The 18,699-nt window shown below is 50.4% G+C and overlaps 1 protein-coding gene across 10 annotated transcripts in view; it reads left to right on the top strand.

The window, feature by feature from the left end:
* The window catches only part of GRAMD1B (GRAM domain containing 1B), a 123,354-nt gene that overhangs the window by 61,472 nt on the left and 43,183 nt on the right, over positions 1-18,699 (top strand). For 8 of the 10 annotated variants that reach the window (XM_059867285.1, XM_059867287.1, XM_059867286.1 and 5 more), the window contains one exon: positions 12,121-12,331. In XM_059867285.1, coding sequence (XP_059723268.1) covers positions 12,121-12,331 — 211 coding nt within the window. The other 2 variants (XM_059867292.1, XM_059867290.1) reach the window with 2 other exon arrangements.

Genomic DNA, 18,699 nt, shown 5'->3' with positions numbered 1-18,699 from the left:
GCCTTGGTGTGTTCCAGATCTGAAGCAGCCATTATATTGAATTTATCTCAGCATTTGGGTCAGTGTAACTCATGCGACTGTTGAAAAATTGCATCTGTTCAAACCTTAAAATTCATCCACACTAAAGGTATCAACATTTGGGCAGGCTAAGAATTGTGTTTTTAACTGTTTTCTCTCTTTCTGGAAGAGAAAAAAAAACCACTGAACGATCCATAGGCTGTAAAACAAAATGGGACCATTCAGATTTCTCATTCCAAGTGCTGTTGAATGCAAAGTGTGAGGCTTGAATTGATTCTGGTTGGAGGTACAGAACAGCATTTGGGAGAACACAAACCCTTGCATAATAATGCTTGCCACAGATGGGTAATTGAGCCTTGAATTAGTTACAGTGGTTAGTTTTGTTTGCTTCCCAAAATAGGTTTCTCTTGTCTGGTCAGGATTCATCCAGCTCCAGCTTTCAGCATTTCCAGCTGGTGCCCAGTGGGATCAAACCTGGGTTCCAGGTGAGCATTTAAATTTTGCCATTCCTTGGCCTCCAGGCTGTGCTGGAAGGATTCAGTGCCCCTGCCTTTAGTGCTGGTTGCTCTTCTCTGGCTTTATCCAGATTATCCACTCAGTGACCCTGGACACAATCCTACCCAGGGTGTTTCAGTGGGAGTCACTCATCCTTGGGCACAGGGAGTGGGAAAATTTCAATCTAAAACGTCTTTTCCTTGAAATAAGTTTCTAATTCTCCAGCTGGCAAACTTTGGGAAGCATTTGGAGCAGCAAAACTGACCTCAGGCTGATGGATGCAACAAACTTATTAAACAGTGGATTCATGTGCACCTGGGTGTAATCTCTGAGTAATATGAAGGTGGTGGTAGTGTTGTGGTATCCAGACAGAGGTGTGGATGGTGCTGCTGTTTGCAGTTTAAAATCCTGTGCAGCCTTTGAATCACTCTGATCCGAGCCTGCTGGAGCACCTCCTGCTCCTGCTGGTGTTGGTTACAGTGGAGCGATGGATCATCAGCCTTTTGGGGAGATGCTCTTCTGGGAGTTAGCACCCAGAGCTGGGACTGATGGTCAGGAGAAGAGAAAATGCTCAGCCCTGGGTGTGGGAGGGATCAGGATTTACAAGGAGCAGCTCCTTGTGCTGTCAGTGGGGGTCATTCACAGCATCCCGAGTCCAATAATTCAGTGTAATTCCACACAAGGACACTCGTGCTCAGATCAGGGGTGTCAGTGCAGTTCCAGCTCAGTTCTGCTCTATTTCCTTGCACACACAAGGCCTGATTTCATAGGCTGGGAGGCAAAGTGCAGGCTGGGTGATTGCTTTGCTCTCTTAAAATCCTACAGCTTAATTTTTAGTGTACTGAGAGGGTCTTATTGTCCCTTATTTATTGTATTGAGAGGGACTATTCCATCTCATTCTGGAATAAAGATGTCCCCAAGCAGGTTTGGAGGGGTACAGTGTCCTAACGCTGAAAAAGCTGTAAACTTTGCTTGATTATGTTGCTTTAAAAATCCCAGGCCTTTTTACACATGGATAAGCATGGCAAAAGAAACAAAAAAAAAACCAAAAAAAAACAAAAAAAAAAGGAAACCAAATTAGCTTCCTAGACGGAGCCGGCTAAATTGAGTTGAGGTCACCTTAACTCTGAATGAGCGTTGTTTAATTCAGCTCAGATAATCCACGTGGCCGCTTAATTAGGGTTTAATTTTCCTGCCGGTTCTTGCTTACACGCTTTGAAACTTTCTCCCAGCAGCGCGTGTGCGGCAGGGAGGACAAAACACAATGCTTCCAACCTGTCGGATTTTAACTCCTGGGGTTTGTGGGTGTCCTCGGAAAGCGTTTAGGGTCGCTTTTCTAGGGGCTCCTCGGGGGAGATGCGAGCAGGGCGTGCCGGGAGGGAGGCGGGGGGGACAAACACATTTCCAGCCTGTCGGATTTTAACTCCTTGTTTGAATCCTTGGAAAGCGTTTGGGGGTCTCTTTCCCGGAGTGATGCGGTCAGGGGTGGGTGCGTTATGTAAAACGGGGAGGACAAACACATTTCCAGCCTGTCGGATTTTAACTTGCAGTGTTGTTTAAATCCTCGAAAAGCCTTTGGGGGTCTCTTTGGCGGGGGAGATGCAAGCAGGGTGAGCACATGATGTAAAACGAGGAGGACAAACACAACATTTCCAACCTGTCGGATCTTTAACTCGTAGCGTGTTTTCAAGCCCTTGTAAAGCGTTTGGGGGTCTCTTTGCCCGGGTGATGCGAGTGGGGCGAGGTGGGTGTGCACATGATGTAAAACGGGGAGGACAAGCACAACATTTCCAACCTGTCGGGTCTTTGAGTCGTAGCGTGTTTTCAAGCCCTTATAAATCCTTTGGAGGTCTCTTTGCAGGGGTGATGTGAGCGGGGCGGGCTGGGGTGGGCACCTTGTGTAAAACGGGGAGGACAAACACATTTCCAACCTGTCGGATTTTGACTCGTAGTGTTTAAATCCTCAAAAAGCGTTTGGGGGTCTCTGGCCGGGGTGATGCCAGCGGGGTGGGCACCTTGTGTAAAGCGGGGAGGACAAACAACATTTCCAACCTGTCAGATCTGTAACTCGTAGCGTTTGTTCAAGCCCTTGGGGGTCTCTTTGCGGGGCGATGCGAGCGGGGCGGGCAGGGGTGGGCGCGTTGTGTAAAACGAGGACAAACACAACATTTCCAACCTGTCAGATTTGTAACTTGTAGCGTTTATTCTAGCCCTTGGGGGTCTCTTTGCGGGGCGATGCGAGCGGGGCGGGCAGGGGTGGGCGCATTATGTAAAGCGCTGCGCACGCGTGTGCGCCGAGCGTGTGCGGCCGCACCGGGCAGCATCACCGGGGGGACGGGCATGGGCACGGCCGGGGCCGGGGCAGCGTGTCCGGCGGTGCCCGCAGCGCCGCGGTGCCCCTGAGAGCCCCGGCAAGGGCCGTGCCATGCTGCAGGAGGTGAGTACCCTCCCGGCTGGCCGCACGAGTGCATGAATGAATGAGCCCCATGAATGCCGGGCGATCCCCAGTGAATTCCGCCTAGCTGCTGCTGCTGCTGCTGCCGCTGCTGCTGCGCCGCTCCACGCTGCCGAATGGCTGCCAGGTTAGTGCTGTCGCTGTCACACATGTGTCACACGCAGGGCTCGGCTCTGGCGGCTCCTCCATCGCACACAGGCGCTCTCCGGGCAGATTAAAGCTGGAGTCCATGTTGGTTGCTGCTGCTCCTCTGCGTTCGGGGGACTGGGAAGCAGGCGGCGTGACATCATGGTGCAGAGATGCTTCGTTTCTCTTCTTTTCCGCGGGCTGATCCCTTTTTAATTTCCATTTTATTTTATTTATTTTCCCCTCTCCTTGTTGTCTTCCCCCCCCACGCACGTGCCCTGCCTCTCCTGCAGGGCGGAATTGCTAAAACAGCCTTTTCGATTGTTCGAAACAATGGGCAAATCTAATTGTTTGGGTTCTTTTTTTTTTCTTTCTTCTTTATTTTTTTTCCCTTCCCCCCTCCAGCTTTCATTCCCCTCACCCCTCCTCGTTTCCCCTTCACGCCCCATCCCCCATTCCCGCTGTCCCCCATCCCCCATTCCCACGGGGACATTTATTCCTGCTGTAACATCTGGGTCCGGGAAAAGGGGGAGGCAGGAGGGGGTCGGGGTTGGATGCGTCACGGAGCTGCTGCAGGAATATGGTTGGATTTGTTTGCCCATGTGCTCTCCTGCCTCTACAAGGGCTCGTGGTTCCGCTCTGCCTTCCTCTCCCGGTGTTTGTGTGTTTGCACTGATGGGGAGAGGCAGGATTTGGTTTGTGCCGCTTTTTCAGGCTCTGCTCCAGAGTCTGTACAGGTGGCTTTTTGTTTTTTGAATATTTTTTGGCAAGGGAGAACTGCAGGAAGTGAGGATTCATTGCACTGTGTGTGTTCATAGATAGGGAGAATCTGCTGAATGCCCTAAAAAATAGCTTTTCCTTAGACTGCTGGTGGCTGGCGTTGTCCTGTGCATCATGGAAAAGAGAATCTATTCCTGTTCCCTTGCTCCATTGAATCACATGCATCTGCAGGAGAAGCTGGTAGATTTAGGATGCAGCTTGTGATTTTGACTCAGTAGGATGGAAACTTCAAATCTTCGGGATGTATTTACACTCAAAGCAGTGCAATAACTCAGAACCCCCAACATTCTCTGGGCTGATCAACAGCTGGATGGATCCCCCATCTGATCAACAGCTGGATGGAACCTCAGCTGGTAAAGAGCTGGATGGAACCCCCATGTGATGAACACCTGGATGGAGCCCCCATCTGATGAACACCTGGATGAAGCAGGAGAGAATCTGTTAAAGGGAGGGGACAAGGTTGAGCCGGGTCCTCAGGACAAAGGGCACTTTGTGCTCTTGCTCTGAGGGGCTCTGGCCCTCTCTGGTTGTCCCTCGGGGCTGGCCAGGGCTGCTGCAGGGCTGGAGCAGAGCAGGGGGGATGCACAGAGGGGATCAGTCAGAAATTGTTGATTGTTATTTTCGGAAAGGTAACGGGAGGAAACATCAAGGGCTGAACAAAGGGAGATAGCTTTGATCCCAGCTTTGAAGATCACAGCACCTCCCATTAACTTGAGAGGCTGTGCTGACGAGCTCTGGGGGTGAGTGGGAGTGAGTGGGAGCGAGTGGGACGATGCAGAGCTCCAGCTGTGTCCCTGCTCCTGCTGCACAATGTCCCTGCCCGCCCCCGCTGCCTGCGGGGCTGCTCCCAGCCTTCCTCGGAGCCTTCCTCAGGCTCACTCCCCCCGGGGTTTGTGAACCCTGGGCAAGGCTGGGGTGTGCTCAGGGGGACAGTGCTGGGCTGGGGATAAAGCCCACGAAGCCTTGCTGGGGTTACAGCAGGGAGAAACGTGCCTGAGCTCTCCTGGAGGGAACCTGGGAGTTGTATCACACCTGCATCCCCACCCAAAGTGGGCCTGGGTGCTCAGCACCAGCTCTCTTGGTTTATCTCCCTCTCCCTTGGAATAAAGCACACATGACAGCAGCACTGCACATCCCCAGAGCACTGAAAGATTCTGATGTTAGCTTGGAAACAACAAGGATTAAAATAACCAGCTTGGATTTATTTTAATTGTTATTTTTATCCTTTGAGCTGTCAGGTTTTCAAAACTGCGCTCACATCAAAGGTTCTTGAACGGTGTCTGTCGTTGTTTTGTTTGTTTCTTAAACAAGGCTTGCCAGCTCTGTTCTGCCCAAGTTCCAGCCTTGGAGGTGTTGATGGAAGCCTCAGACATTGCAGTTCCTGCTGTTAATTACCAGAGCTGTTGACTTTGTGGTGGGAGGGCAGGAAAGCAAAGCCTGGATCTGTTCCTCCTGGGGAAGTCCCTCTGCGGAGTGGGTGACCTGCAGGTGACAGTGGTGGGGCTGTGTCTGTCACCTTCAGAGGGATGTGAAATTCTTGCTTTGTGCTGTTTCCCCTTCACTGCTTCCCAGATTTCTTTGGATTATCCGTCACACTTTGTTTTATGTGGCTTGCCTTCCTTTGGAGCAAGTGGAATCACAATAATTTGGGACCGAGGGAGGGTTTGGGGTGTGATTTATGACCCACGGGGGTTCCCTGCACATTAATGACCCTTTCCAGCTGTGACTGGTGCCTTACTGGATTTATTATTCAGATCTCTCTTGTTGCTTTTCAGAAACATTTTCCAACTTTTCCTCGGGATTTTTGCAGCCACTCCAAGCAGGAAGGGAGAGGTTTCTCCCAAGCTGGCTGAGGGGGTTTCTGTGAGAGATGAGGCCGTTTGTCCATGGGTCTGTCTCCAGTGGTAACCAGGATCGGGTGATCCACGGGGACAATGCCGTGGTTAATAATGCATCTGCCTCCTCACACTGCTGGCTCTGGGCAGAAGGCAAATTCCTTCCTAATGCTTGCAGTGATTTGCTAATCCTCTGAGGCATAATAATTGCATTAATTTTATTTCATGAATATGTAAACATGGGATTGGATGTCATGGGAGGACAGCGTTCTGTGAAATGCCAAAATAGACAGAATAAATCCTAAACAGAGCTGGACTTTGCTGCTAAAAAACGTGCAGAAGGCAGAATATTTTTATGTTTCTTTTCCAAGCACTTGTCATGAAACACTCCTTGGTTTCTGCACAGCCCTGCAGGTGTCATTGCTTTTTTGACTTATTGCTTTCTCTTTTGTCTGTCTTGCTGGGAGATGTAATGGAAATATAACATTTTGTTATTGCTTGTAGAGCAGTGGCGGGCCCAGGGAATTGCTCCAGGATCTGTGCAGGTTTTCATTCTTGGATTATCAATTTGAAGGGAGTGTAGGTTGGTGATCAAAAGTTGTTACCATCTGCTTGCTGTTTGGGAGACTGCATAATGAGCTGCTGAATCTCCTCGTTTTCCACTGATGTCAGACTGGATGGCAGAAAAGTGTCTTTGTAGGCGTCTAATTAACCCCTCTAATAGCTGCTTCTGAGGAGAATTAACTCTTTCCAGCGCCACAGCCAGGCCTGAGGTGCCTTCTTGACCTTTCTGCTCTTTTCCAGACGACCAGCACAGTTCTGTGCTGCCCTCGAGGATCTCCTGTGCTCTCAGGAAAGTGTAGGCACAGGCTTGGCTCTGCACAGCCCGTGGGTTTCAGACAGAGAGGGTTCAGTGCCTCAGTCTGTGCATGTCTGCTGCTGTGGGGACAGATTGCTCAGCAGAGCTCAGCTCAGACTGCAGCACCAACCCCAGTCCTGGGCTGGGAGAGCTCCTTACCAGGCCTGTGCTGCAGGGAGGAGTGAGTAATTGCAGGGGGACTCTTGGAAAGCAAATTCTTCTGAGAGCTGAGCAAGACTTGGAGGCCTTTAAGCTTTCCAGCTCAGGACTTGCTTGGGGGAATCCAAGGGCTTGAGAAAGGCACTGCAGGGAATGCTGTGGGTGGTGTTTTTCTGCCCCTGAGAAGCTGCTGGTGGTCACAGCTGAGTACCTGAGGCTGCTGCTTGTCTAGCTGAGCTGCTCTAGCTGCAAAATTCTTTGGTCCTTTTCCTACTTGTGGCTGCATTCCAGCTCACATCCTGCAAGGGGCAGAGCCAAAGGGATTTGCTGCACTGAGCTGTGCCACAGGTGCTGTGACAATGCCCTCTGGAGCTGGCTGCAGCCAGCTGGGGCACATCTGGGGCAGAACTGCTCGTGTCAGTCCCAGGGTGGCTGTGATTTCAGAGCTGGAGGATGGACAGACTTTGGTGTCATGGGTGCAGGATTCATGCACCAGACTGCAGCAAAGGCAGGTGTCTCGTGGAGCTCTCCATGAAGGCTTTGTCAAGAGTTCCTTTTAAGAGCCCCAGGCTGAACTTGTGGGTTGCCTTTCCCAAAATGACTGCTTGGTGAAGCTCTGGTCATCACCTGGTTCAGACCCTTGCAGGGAATATTCTGCTGGAGGAGGAAATTTGGCTTTTCTGTGTCTTCCCTGGTGTCTCAGGGGCTGGTCTGTGCATGGCCAAATGTTCTTTTGCAGCAGCTGAAGGAAAGCTTGTAGAATCCCAGAAAGGTTTGGGTTGGAAAGGCCCTTAAACATCATCTGTCCCATGGGCAGGGACACCTTCCACTCTCCCAGGCTGTTCCAAGCCCCATCCTTGGTATTCCAGGGATGGAGCAGCCACAGCTTCTCTGGGCACCTCTGCCAGGGCCTCCCCACCCTCACAGGGAACAATTTCTTCCCTTTATCCAACCTGAATTTCCCTTCTTGCAGTCTGAATCTCTTGCTCCTTGCCCTATCACTACAATTCCTGCTAAAATCCCCTCTCCAGCTCCAAGATACTGCCAGGCTACAGATTCTTCACCACACTGCTGCAGATATTGATGCTTTTTTCCCACATCTGAGCAGAGTTTGGCCCCTTCCCACCCACACCCCGCTTGCTGATGGTGTTTGGATGAGGTTTTTCCTTTAGGGACAGCAAGGACATAAACCAAGGAGACAAACCCAGCCTTCTGTGCTTTCAAATGCTCCGTGCAGAGGTTTTCACCTCAGAGCCAAGGGGCTGCTGCTTAGGTGGGCTTGTTTGTGTTCTGTCCCTCTCTTAATCTGTCTCATCCACCGAAGGCTCCTCTGCAGGGGGATGTGAGGCCCTGAATGCACTCTGGGCAATTAGGTCTCTAAAGCGTGATTTATTACAATTATTTTATTTTTCAAAGTGGGTCAAGCCGTTTTGGCATTTCAGGCGTGGATTCCTGGTTCAATTGCGGGCCTCGGTTGCCATGGCAACTGCAGAAAGCGTTCGTCATGGCTGGGCTTGGGCTGGATTCAAACTCCAGGGAAGGAGCAGGAGCGGGCAGAGCTCTCAGGGGCTCGGGGCAGGGGCAGCCCTGTGCTCCGTGTGCCCATCCTCAGCTCACAGATCCATCCTTTGCTCTGCCTGTGGAGTCCTTCATGCCACAGATATCCAGCTTTTCCCAATCGTTGGGAAATTCAGCCCTCCTGGCTTTGATATTTGTGCCACTGGCCGCAGGGAGAGCCAAAGAAGGAGCCCTTGATTTTATTTTTCCCCCTATTTCTGTGATGGTGAGAACCCATATGCCCCTGACATGATAGATGGGGATACATTTAATTTTTTAAACTAAAAAATGAGCTTGAAACAAGCCCTTCATATGAGAAATATCCAGCTTTTCCCAATCATCGGGAAATTCAGCCCTCCTGGCTTTGATATTTGTGCCACTAGCTGCAGGGAGAGCCAAAGAAGGAGCCCTTGATTTTATTTTTTACTCCTATTTCTGCAAAGGTGAGAACCCACATGCCCCTAACATGATAGATGGGGATAAATTTAATTTTTTAAACTAATAAATGAGCTTGAAACGAGCCCTTCATATGAGAAATATTCAGCTTTTCCCAATCATTGGGAAATTCAGCCCTCCTGGGTTTGATATTTGTGCCACTGGCTGCAGGGACAGCCAAAGAAGGAGCCCTTGATTTTATTTTTTACCCCCTATTTCTGCAAAGGTCAGAATCCACACGCCCCTAATATGATAGATGGGGATGGATTTAATTATTTAAAGTAAAAAACGAGCTTGAAATTAGTCCTTCATGCCAGAAATATTCAGCTTTTCCCAGTTATCAGAAAATCATTGGGAAATTCAGCCCTCCTGGCTTTGATATTTGTGCCACTGCCTGCAGGGAGAGCCAAAGAAGGAGCCCTTGATTTTATTTTTTACCCCTTATTTCTGCAAAGGTCAGAATCCACATGCCCCTGACATGATAGATGGGGATGGATTTAATTTTTTAAACTAAAAAACGAGCTTGGAAGACAGAATCTGCCCAAGGTTGTGCTTGGCAGAGCTGGCACCAAAAATTGTGGTTATGGCAGTGTGTGAGCTGGGCAAAAATAAAATTGCCAGAAGAATTATCTGAATCTAAGAAATGATCTGAATGCATCTGAGTGATCTAAAATGATCTGAATGCATCTGAATGATCTAAAACATCTAAGCTGGTGCTGCTCCTGTGCAGCTGCAGTGCTTGGCCATGCTGGGCCGTGACTAAAACCCCACCTTGAGGAGCTCTGTAAGACCATAAAAAAACTAAAATAGCACCAAACTTTCCAGCATTTTTCATCTTGAGTTTCCCCTGCACGCTGGGGCAGCTGCACCCTGGTTTTGAGCTGCTCATTCTGAGCTTTCATTGAGCAGCAGCAAAATCTCACAAGTGCAAACTGAAAGCAAAGAGAGGCTGGACTGAGTTTGGTTTTTTTTGGTCTTTGCAGAGCTGCTCTAAACTCAAGCTCAAAGTGAAACTGAGCTCGCACGAAGCGAAAATGAGCCAGGGGTTGTGTGTGGTAAACTCAGGTTTTGTAGAGCTGGAGAGGAACATGAGTAGATGTGTTCACACAGGTTTAGGCAGTGATGTGCTGGTCAGGGACAGTGGCTTCCAACTCTTGCCTCTGACACAAACCAGTTCGTGTTGCCTCAACAACGAGCAGGACCAACACAGCCTCAGGATTCAGAGGTTTGAACTAGAAGTTTGCTTTTTCTACAGTAAAATTGGCAGTTCAGAACCAATTCCATCTCTGGGACTGCTGCTGATGAATTTGGAGTCGCCAATGTAGCTCTGCTGGGCTGCTGAAATTGAGTTTAGAGGAGCACAGACAGGTGAAACACCCATTTTGAGTGGATCAGCTGAAAATCTGTGAAGGAAGGAACCTGATGCTTTTTAATACTTCAACAAACCAAGAAATCCCTGGTAATTTTACTTCTTGTACCTAAACTGTGGCAGGCAGAGCTGCTGGGAGAATGGTCCAGATAATTTCTGGATTTGTCTTTTGCTTCAGTTATTATTTGTGGGGGGATTAAATCTTGAATATTGCTTGCACTGGTTTAGCATTCAATATTCCTGTGCCTTGTCTGGGGAAAGGGAGGGCACAGGACAAGATGATGTGACAATATTTCCCTTGGGGACATGCCATTGCTGCTGGTGAGGAGCCCCAAGCCAAGGGGGATTGCTCTGGAGCTGCCTTGGGGTTTGAGTGATATTTGAGCAGGTTTTTATTGCTCTATATCTCTATTTCTCTGAGTAGAAATAGGTAACAGAGCAGAGTTTAACTTAATCCACCTTCCTGCCTGCAGAACATTTTGCACACCCCTTTTCATTTCAAGCCTGAAATGAAATTCCACACTTTCTGGGGGTGAAAACATCTTCTCAGGGGCTCCTGGGAAGCTCCATGCTGCTGTTCCTGCCCCGTGCCAGCTCCCAGGAAATCTGATTCTGGCCCTGTTTGCATAAGCAGCTTGGCTGTGTGCTTCCTGCAGGCTGCTCGGGGAAAGTTTCATCACTTGTGCCTTGACACAAGCAGTGAGCAAATAAAGGGGAATTTACAAGAGCAGTTCATCCAAAACCAAACCAAGCCAAAGCTGGGGAGTGTGTTACACTGGCTGCTCGTGTCTGACTGATGCTTGTTAAATGGTTTTGGCATCTTCAGAGGTAAGGAGAGATGGATATGGTTTTTATCTAGGAATTAATGAAACCTCAGGCATGTGTTCAGCTCCTCTAGGTTCTCAGGGAGGAAATGATCCTTTTGGAGTACATTGCTGTGCATTATTGTGATTGCTGGGAGCAGTTTGGCTTTAATCATAGTCTGACTGCAACAACTTCTTTAATTCAGTCCCCTGCAGTTGTAATTCCTCCATCCTTCCCTGCTGCCTGTGCTGTCAGATGTTTGGTGTTGCTCCTGAGAAAACAGGCTCCTGAAGGAGTTAGCACAGATCCAGTCCTTGCAGCAGCTCCTCTGTGACCTGCTGGCTTGGGCAGCACAGCTGGAAAAACCTCGAGGATGTCTGGGCTGGTCAGAAATAGATTTGACTGCTGGAGGAAATGAGTGGTGGAGGGAAAAATGGGGGCAGTGTGTGGGGTTTTGAAGAGTCTGGCAGGAAGGAGAGGCATCAAAAGAGAAGGAGCAGTGAGGAAATCTGAGTTTTCCTGTTCTGAGTTAGTTTGTACGTTAGTGGCTTGCTGATCTAGGTGCTGGGGCGTTTGCTGAGGAAAGAGAATGAGAAGTTCCATTCCCCTCATAATTTCTGTTAAGCTCTGAACGGCCTTGCTTTTCCCATTGTGAAAAAGGAACTTAATTTTTAATTTTTTTTTAATGACAAAGGCTTTTGGGTCACAGCAAACTGTTTTCATGCCCAGCTCTAACTGGTGTGGGAAAGGATGGCTCTGTACAGGAAATGCTGCATTGAATGTCATCACGACTCCCCTCCCAGAGCCCCGGCGTTTCTGATGCTCTTTGATGGGGTGTTTTCTGAAAGGTGTGACCCCATTTTCGTGCATCCTGTTGAGAAGAGCTGCACTAATAAAGGAGGGGCAGAGCGAGGCTGCATTGAGCACACGCCGACACCTGAGTGCACACTTGGTTTTTCTAAGCTCACATCATTTGAAACTCCGGGAGCCCACAGGAGCCAGCGAGTTCCTTCTCGTGGGCATTGCTCTGTGGTCTGAGGGCTCGGAGGGTGGCTGGAGGAAGGCGCTGCCAGCAGTTCCTCTGGTGAAAGAGAACTGCCTAAATCCACGGGGGGCAGCTGCTCAGGAGGCAGCTCAGCAGTGCTGGGGCTGCGGCAGAGCTCGGGGCGCGGCCGTTTCTCGCTGGGGATGCTCTGACCCTGCTCTCTGCCCTCCCTGTGCCCCGCAGTACCGCCAGTAACTCCAACCGCAGCACGCCCGCCTGCTCCCCGATCCTGCGCAAACGCTCGCGCTCGCCCACGCCGCAGGACGCCCCGGGGGACGCCATGGTGGAGAAGGGCTCCGACCACTCCTCGGACAAGTCGCCCTCCACGCCGGAGCAGGGTGTCCAGAGGAGCTGCTCCTCGCAGTCAGGCCGCAGCGGGGCCAAGAACTCCAAGGTGAGGGCGAGCGCGGGGCCGTGGGGACGCGTGGCCGCGGTGCCGGGCTGCGCCTGTGTCCTCTGCCACCTTCTCTGGCTGGTTCCCCTCCCTGTCCCCCGTGGGGTTTCTGAGGGTTCTCCTGACTCGGAGTCCTTCACCTGGGTCAGACTCAGCACAGCTCTGAGGCCACAGCTTTCTCCAGGTCCTTTCTCTCGAGGTCCTGTTCCTTGGGAGGCTCTGTGGGAAAGCTCCACCAGGGGTTTTCAGCACACCTTGAAAATCAGCTGTTGCAATTGCCTTTTATCACCTGGATCATGAAATTAATAAGGTTTCCCCTGTGAAGGGCCTGTGCATTTCCCCAGCCCTATCCAAGCCCTCTGAGATCAGTTCAGATTGCACAGAACCACTTCTCCAGCCCTCTGCCCATCCCTCCCATGGCTGCAATGTTGTGCTGGCTTGCCCAGGGTAGCTGATATTTTCCCCAGGAAGGTTTTGTGTCTTTGGACAACATTAGAAACAGCCTTGTCTTTGCAGTGGAGGGAAAGAGAGTTTCAGGTTTGGCTCTAGGTTTTTGTGTGAGGAGTGGGGCCTGGTAAAACACACACGAGAGCCTGGGGTGCCAAATAAACCTTTGATTATAACCCTGAGATCACTGATGTGTCAGCTGTCATGAGCCTTTGTGTTTGCCCAGATTTTTGAAGTGAGATGTTTCAGCCTGAATAGTTTCCCAGGCAGAACTCTGATGGCTTCTATAAAATGAATTGTTAGATCTTTGCCTGATTTATTGCTGGATTGTGTCACAGAGAAGAAATCTTCATCCCCTCCCCTTCGTGGCCACTCAGCAGAGGGAGCAGGACTCAGTGGCCCACATTCTGATCTCTCACCACTCTGGGGGAGTCTGGGAGTTCAAAAGAAGGGGGAAAAGGGTTTTTCAAGCTGAATCATTGGCGTTCTGAGGTTGCCCTTGAGGTCAGCCTGGCTTCCTGTGCAGCAGTGACCTACAAACCCTGTCCCAGTCACCCTCAGCACGGGGTTGCCAGCACTGTGTTCCCAAAGGAGGCCATGGATGGGAGGCAGGAGGATGCAGGGCACGCTGTGCTCGGAGCCACCCTGGGGGTGCTCACAGAGGAAGGGGAACCACAGAGAGGAGTTGTGTCACCCTGGCCCTCAAAATTAAGGTCATGGGAGTGAGATTTGTACCAACACGGTGACTGCTAAAGCTGAACTTTAATTCCTGGTGCTCTCTGCTGGGTGTGTGGGGTTTCCTTCTCTTGATCTGCCAGGTAATTTTTCTTCTTTCCCTAATTTCTCTCTTTTCATTCCTGCATGCTTTCTCTCCGATTAAGTCACACAAGCGCCTCTCCAAAGTAAGCCTTCTTTTTTCTCTCCTGTCCCCCACTGTAGAGCTGTCTCATCACTCAGGAACCCTCCCTGTGGTGCTGAGTGCTGACCCCAGTCAGGCATTCTCCTGCTGTGGCTGGGAGAATGTCAGCCAGAGCTCAGCCCCGTGCCTGTAGCTGGGAGCTGGGTTCACTGACATCCCTGGCATCTCTGTATTTGCTCACACAGACTGGGAACTGGCCTGTTCATCACACCCCTGCAGCTGCTTCCAAATCATTCCAGCCTTTCAGTCCTGCTTCCCCCTCTCCCTTGAAGTGAGCTGCTGTCTTTGCCAGGCAGAAATCCTCTGGAGTTGAACAGAGCCACGATCCCTTCTCTTTCCTTCTTCCCCCATGATTTCAGAAACATGAGTTGTTCTCCATGACTTCTTCCCCGCTTTTCATGATAAATTGCATTTTTGTGGCCAGTGATCTCAGCTTACTGCCCTTGCACGCTCTGCTGTGTGATGTAAATATGAAAGATCAGTGATTTCAAGTGAACCCAGCTTGACCCTGGTAGAGCAGACCTGTCCCAAATGAATTGTGAGAATTCATGGGCTCGCTCTGAGAGGTGAGAAGTTGAAGATCCCTCTGTGGGTGCTTGAATTAGAGATAAGATCGTTTGGGATTCAATCTCACACCTCTGTGCTGCCCTCAGAAGAGTGGAAAAATCAGAAACACAGGTGGGGTGTTGTTGGAGAAAGCGCCAGGCTGTTGGCATTTCCACTTTGTGGCAGCAGAATGGCTTGGATGGCTTCACAGAAATCCACAGAATCCTTGTCTTGGCCTTTCCCCAGTGGATGCCTCAGGTTTCCTGCTAGGCAAGTTCTCAGAGAGCAGTGCTGGCTCACTGTCATCCCTTGGTCATGGTCCCTGTCACCAGCCTGACCTTGCATGATTTGCTGGTGTCTGCTGGGGGCTTCTCAGTGCAGTTCTTTATGGTCAGATTGTCTTGTGCTTGGTGTCTGCAGCTGGGCTGGCTGCAGAGGAGCACGAAAGCCTCCAGGTGAGGTGTGAAAGAAGTGCTGTGCAAGGTCTGGAGTAGCAGAGTCCTGGCAGGATTGCTGCTGAGTGGAGGCGTGTGGGGCAGGATGGGGGGCTGGAGGTGCAGAGGCTTTGAGGAGGGGGCTTGGCTTGCTGGGAGGAGCCTGAACAGAGGGATGTGTATAAAATGTGTGTGCTCTGAGGTGCCTGCAGCCAGCCCCTGCTTCCCTGAGAGGGAAAAACCCAACCTGTGAGGCAGCTGGGGAGACTGAGGCAAGTGGAGCCCAGATGAGTTCAGAGGGACCCCCAGCAGCCTGCCAGAGCCTGCTCCCACAGAATATTCTGAGTTGGATCCACGAGCATCATGGAGTGTGTAGCCTGGAGCTCTGTTCTGTGCTTTCTCTGGCACAAATGAAGAATCTTCAGGCATTAAACCCCCTGCTTCCCCCACAGAGACAATTCTGCTGTCTGCTCACACAGGGAGAGGTTAGGAACAAAAAAAAATAGAGGGCAAAGCTTCTAAACTCTCCTTGCTCAGCCTCTTCTCCTGTCCCCACCCACCTCCTGCAGGAAGAATGGTTTGCTTTCCCAACTCATGGGTTTGCTGCTGGGTTGGTACAATTGCTGCCAGATCTGCTTGAGCTCCCTGCCCTCTTCTGCCTGTGCTGGTCTGTCCTGCTGCAGCACTGCCATCAGAGGGAGTGCTCCACCAGGAGATCCAAACACTGGAATTGTCACAGGGAGAGCTCCAGGTGGGGTTTTAGACACTGGAATTGTCACAGGGAGTGCTCCACCAGGAGATCTAAACACTGGAATTGTCACAGGGAGTGCTCCACCACGAGATCCAAACACTGGAATTGTCCCAGAGTGGGCTCCACCAGGAGATCTGAACACTGGAATTGTCACAGGGAGAGCTCCAGGTGGGGTTTTAGACACTGGAGTTGTCACAGGGAGGGCTCCACCAGGAGATCTAAACACTGGAATTGTCCCAGAGTGGGCTCCACCAGGAGATCTGAACACTGGAATTGTCACAGGGAGTGCTCCACCAGGAGATCTAAACACTGGAATTGTCACATGGAGTGTTCCACCAGGAGATCTAAACACTGGAATTGTCACAGGGAGAGCTCCAGGTGGGGTTTTAGACACTGGAATTGTCACAGGGAGGGCTCCACCAGGAGATCCAAACACTGGAATTGTCACAGGGAGGGCTCCACCAGGAGATCTAAACGCTGGAATTGTCACAAGGAGGGCTCCACCAGGAGATCTAAACGCTGGAATTGTCACAAGGAGGGCTCTACCAGGAGATCTAAACACTGGAATTGTCATAGGCAGTGCTCCACCAGGAGATCTAAACACTGGAATTGTCACAGGGAGGGCTCCATCAGGAGATCTAAACACTGGAATTGTCACAGGGAGAGCTCCACAGGAGATTTGAAGCCCTGGGTGCTCCACAGGAGATTTAAGCCCTGGAATTGCCACAGGCAGTGCTCCACAGGATATTTAAGCCCTGGAATTGTCACAGGCAGTGCTCCACAGGAGATTTGAAGCCCTGGGTGCTCCACAGGATATTTAAGCCCTGGAATTCTCACAGGCAGTGCTCCTCAGGAGGTTTGAAGCCCTGGGTGCTCCCCTGGAGTGCCAGTGGTGCTGAGAGGCAGAGGCTCTGTTTGGGGTGATCAGCTGGAGTTTGGTGTGTGACCTGTGTGCCCTGCAGAGCTGTAGCCTTCCCTAGCACTGCATGCAGATGTCAGGTCACTGACTCGTGACTCTTTCCAGGCACCAGTTAAAGGCTTAGAGAAAATATTCCATTTTTCACATTCCTCCCAAGCTCTTCCTGGTTACAGCCCCCCTGTAACCACGAGCTCTGCTCTGTGCTCCTGTAGCATCATCTCTGCAAACCTGGCCCATCCTCTCCCTGTCTGTGTGCAGCCCCCTCCTTCTGTTACTTATTTATTTTCTCTTTTCAGTTCTAATGCTTATGGTTTCTTTTTCCAGTATGACAGACTTAACCTGCTCAAAGTAAGAATATGTTTTTCCTTTTTCTTTCTTTTTTCCTCCCCCTCTCCATTTTACTGTCTGTTGATTTTCACAGTTTGCATCTCCCTCTCAGTGAGTTTAAAAAAAAAAGGTAAATTAGAAGAGAGATTTAAGGGCTGAGATTGTTTGGATTTTGGACAAGTCTGTTGGGCTTGGTGGAGGCAAAAGCTGAGGTTTGAGTGTTGGTATAATTAAGGATGTTGGTAAAATTACAGACATCAGTATCATTATGGATCTCAGTTTAGTTTTTTTGTGTGGAAGAGCTTGAAGAAAAACCTGCAGAGCTCCTTTGTAGAGGACCCCTGATTCAGGGAAACTCAAATGTGAGGAAGGAAAAAAAAAAAAATAGTTCCTGCAATGAATGCAGCAGAGAGGACAGAAATCCTGTTGGGCTGTGCTGACACCTCGGCATGGGCACCCTGATTTAGAAGGCAGAGTGGCAGCAGTGCCTCTGGGGTGTGTGTGCCAATTCTAGTTTGATGATGAGGTTTTTCCCCCCAGGAATTTCTGAGTTACGCCTTTTGCTCGTTAAGGCAGACAGATGGCAAAACAAATCTGCAGGAAAATCAGCTCCATCTCAGGGCCTGTGCTCCTGAGGACAAGGTGCTGTGTGCATGGCTCAGATTAATTCCCCTGCTTCTTTTTTTAGTCTAGACTGGGTTGCATAAGGCTTTTTTCCACGTCCTACTTGCAGAGAGGGATGACTTCAACCCAGTCCTTTATGAATGGATCAGGTGTGGAAAAAGAGTGGGAAGCAGGAGGAAATTCCTCTGCTGGAATGGGATATGAGCCATGCTCTGTGTTCAGTCCCTCAGCTCTTCTCCTTTCCCCAGGATTTGGGGGGAAAAGAGGTTGTTCCTCCTTTTAATGTCAAATATTTTGTATTTTAGCCTGTGGACTGTATTAGTGTGGGGCTTTTCACGAGAGAGCTGTGCAATGGATCCTTCAGAAATGGGATCCACGGAGGTTTGGTGGCTGGAGTGGCACACAGGGAGCTTGGAGCAGGGAGATCCAGGGGTGGGAACAGAGCAGCCCCTGTCTCTTCACAGAAATCTGTTCCTCTCTGCCCTCATTGACACTTCTCCTCGTTCCCTGTGGCAGAGCACCCCGTGTGTCCTTGGTGGGCAGGCAGTGCCTGTGTCCCTGTCAATATTCCAGGGGGTTCCCAGGGAGATCCCTGCAGCCTCTGTGGCCAGGCACAGCACAGAATGTTCCCCTTCCTATTCCAGACTGCCTGCAAAGCCTGGAAAATTCTTCAAGGTCAGCAGCAAGATGGCTTCAGAGGAGGGAAGGCAGTGAAATATTGTGTGTGTTATCCACTGAAGGCTTGGGGAGAGGGGACAGCACAGCTGGGGCTGCCCACCCTCGTGGGAAAGGCTCTGGTGCTCCCAGGCTTCACTGCCATGAGGGAAATCCCCCCAAAAAGGGGATTCCTGTGTCCTGAAGGAGCCCAGTGTCCTGCCCTTGGAAAGCCAGCCTGGCTGCAGTGGGAAGCTCATTCCTTCCTCTCCCTGTGCAGATAAATCTCACTCCAGCTGAAAATTGCCAAGCGTGACTTTCCAAGCTGAGCCAGCTCTTTTTTGTGCTCCAGTGTGACGTGTGGCCTGTCCTCTCCAACCATCTGAAATGCCATGATAAGGATGGGGAAAAAAAAAATTTAAAAATCACGTGTGCAGATGATGCAAAACACTGTGCGCTGAAATGCTGAAAAAAAAAAAAAAATCCCAGCCTTTTTTTTTTCCTTGCCTAGCTTCTCTAGCGATTTTCTACAGCACCTTTCCTGGCTCTGTGTGTGTGTGTGTCCCTTTTAAAATCCAAAATACCCCTGGAACATTTGCCTTTTGTGGGCAAAGCCGTGTCCCTGCCCTCAGCAGTGCTTTGAAGGCTCAGTGTGAGTTTTACCACCGGCCAGTGGAAGAATGAGGCCCCTAAAGAGGTGGCTGGCAGTGATGATGGTGATGATGATGGTGATGGTGGTGATGATGG

This window comes from Haemorhous mexicanus, chromosome 24 (genome assembly GCF_027477595.1).
Source record: "Haemorhous mexicanus isolate bHaeMex1 chromosome 24, bHaeMex1.pri, whole genome shotgun sequence".
NCBI lineage: Eukaryota > Metazoa > Chordata > Aves > Passeriformes > Fringillidae > Haemorhous > Haemorhous mexicanus.
The sequence above is the reverse complement of the archived record's forward strand: the minus strand, read 5'-3'. Positions and strand labels throughout refer to the sequence as shown.